Genomic DNA, 2558 nt, shown 5'->3' on the forward strand with positions numbered 1-2558 from the left:
GACAAACACATCCGCAGTTGGATGAGCTGTTTGTTTGGAGGCATGCTGTCAAGGTCGACCATCGTGGAGTAATCTGTCCAACGCCGCCTCCACTCACGAAAAAGCTGAAACGTGACGTCTGGTGAGAGGGCGGGTGGGGGTTGAACAGATGCCTTGGGAGCTGTTTGTTTGGAGGCAAGAGTACCTGGACGACGCTGGTGTGGTGGAGGAGGGAGGATATTGGCGCCTTGGTGCGCGAGTGAGGGAGGGTGGGTTAGCGCCAGAGTCGCCAATAGTGCATCAAAACGCGACTTTTCTTCCTCTCTTCGTGTCTCCTCCCTCTGAAGTTCCATCTCTCTATGTCGCTCGTCCCGGTCGTCCATCCACCTCAGAATTGTGGCAATGTCCGTCACTGGAGGTGGAGGATGAGAGTCTGCGCCCGGTGGAGGAGAAGGTGGTGGGGAGTCGTGTCTCCCATCTTGACGTTGTCCCTTCTTACCGCCCACCTTAGTGTGTGCGTGGACTGCACTGTTTAGTATATAAAGTGGCGCCTCAACAGCTCGAACCACATATATATGACATAAACAGCTCAGAAATAACGTATAGTCCACTGTTCTGTCCGTGAGTGAGTGCGTGCGTGCGTGCGTGTGTGTGTGTCTGAGAGAGCACTTCGTGGTGGCCTTAATGCCGGTGGCTAGAGCCGCCGCGCGGGGGTGAGACCGTCAGTGTCTCCCTGGATGTCACACGAGAAGGGTGTACGCCTGCGTGCTCCGTGGGTACCACAAAAAAAACAGGCCAATGCTCAACTCTCAGCTCTAGACACACACTAATACACTGACACTAACACTGCCACCATCACTAAAACGCACTGTGACGGCCCAACACTGCACATCGCGGCGAAACACAGCGCAACACAACACAACACACTATGAGTCGACGTGCATATCGCCGGCAGATGTAACCGTCGGCTTTGTTCACACACATGTAAGTCCACAGATCCTAGTCACTGCGCCATGAAGGTTACAAGTGTTCCCTGAAGAATGCAGTGATGGGTAGGGAAACACCGGGTAACACTGAAGTCCGTTTATTAAGGGATAGGAGAAATACAAGTGGTGACTAGCGTGTGCCATGCACGGCTCACACAGTCAGACTGAGACTGCCTTTCCATATGGCAGCCTCGGGGCAATGTTGCCACATATCACGTGCAGTGTTGCCACATAATTATATACATAGGTGCTACTCGGCACAGTAGCTTATATACAAGGTTGCTACTCTGCACAGTAGCTTAGATACATAACCTACACTGTCAAAGGTATGGGCATGTCCAGATGTATCAAGACAACATCAATGCTAGTCCCAGCCTCCAGTGGCGTACTAAGAGGTGGTCCGCCCCGGGTGACAGCCAGAGGGGGTGCCATGAGACCCATAAATAAATAAATATCTGTCCTCTGTAGCCTTTTAGCAGCAGGACTAAAGCTCAAAAGAACTGTTGATCATGGTAACCAAGCTGCAATGGACAGAGAGAGGAAGAAATGGAGGGACATACTTCATCGTCTTTTGGATGTGACTATGTTTCTAGCTCGACAGAACCTTCCTTTTCGTGGTCATAGGGAGGATATGTTATCAATAAACAAAGGCAATTTCCTGGAACTGGTGGAGTTACTATCAAACTATGATCCTGTTTTGAAAGAACATCTTTTGGAGGTTAAGCATGCTATTCCATCTCAGACATCCGGAAGGAGAGTGAGCTCTTATTTGTCACCAAATATTCAGAATGAATTCATCTGTCTTCTAGGAAATAATGTTAAGGAAAAAATTTTGGCTGACATCAAGAAGGCCAAGTATTTTGGAATTCTTTTTGACAGTATACCTGATATTTCTCATACAGATCAGATGTCCAAAGTGATTAGATATGTTCATATTGAAGGTGATTCTGTTGAAGTAAGGGAATCTTTCTTGGGTTTCTTTCCTATTGCTGGAAAAAATGCAAATGAGCTCACAAAGGATATCCTGAGTAATTTGGAGAGTGATGGACTGGACATTAACTTTTGCCGCAATCAAGGATATGATAATGCTGCAACTATGGCTGGTATTCATGGAGGTATTCAGAAGAAAATCAAAGAAATAAATCCAAAGGTTTTGTTTGTACCTTGTGCCAATCATTCCTTGAACCTTTGTGGGGTACACTCTTTTGGAACCAATCCTTTATGTGTAACATAAAGTGACTTTTTCCAGAGACCAAGGCGGGATTCTCTTGGGTCGAGGAGATCTCTGAATGAAAAAGGACGATCTTAGCATTTGATAAATCCTTGGGTTCAAAGTAATATTAAAACCCCAAGCCAGAGGGTCAACCAACTTTGGTTTATAAGATGCAATTGTCGATCCTTGAAGGCCTTTAACTGAACAGAAAATCTAAAAATTCTAACACAACTGTTTCCGATAATGAATCTGGAGTTGTGCCAAGGATATCTTGAACTGAGAATGTAGTACCTGGTCTAGACATTGTAGGAATTCGTGGTATAATGTTGTCTAGCACTCAGGATGGATGGAAACTCTAAGGTGGTTTTCTTGTATAATAT

General features: G+C 46.2%; 1 protein-coding gene across 1 annotated transcript; it reads left to right on the top strand.

Annotated features, from left to right (window-relative positions):
• Window positions 1-1433: 1433 nt before the first annotated feature.
• LOC121877670 (zinc finger MYM-type protein 1-like) lies at window positions 1434-2258 on the top strand (the record flags this gene model as incomplete). The annotated part of the gene is made up of 2 exons (XM_042383491.1): window positions 1434-2080; window positions 2215-2258. Coding segments are annotated over 2 exons (691 nt in total), but the record flags the coding sequence as incomplete, so codon positions are not given.
• Window positions 2259-2558: the final 300 nt, after the last annotated feature.

The sequence above is a fragment of the Homarus americanus genome, unplaced genomic scaffold, assembly GCF_018991925.1.
Source record: "Homarus americanus isolate GMGI-L3 unplaced genomic scaffold, GMGI_Hamer_2.0 scaffold59548, whole genome shotgun sequence".
NCBI classification, from domain to species: domain Eukaryota; kingdom Metazoa; phylum Arthropoda; class Malacostraca; order Decapoda; family Nephropidae; genus Homarus; species Homarus americanus.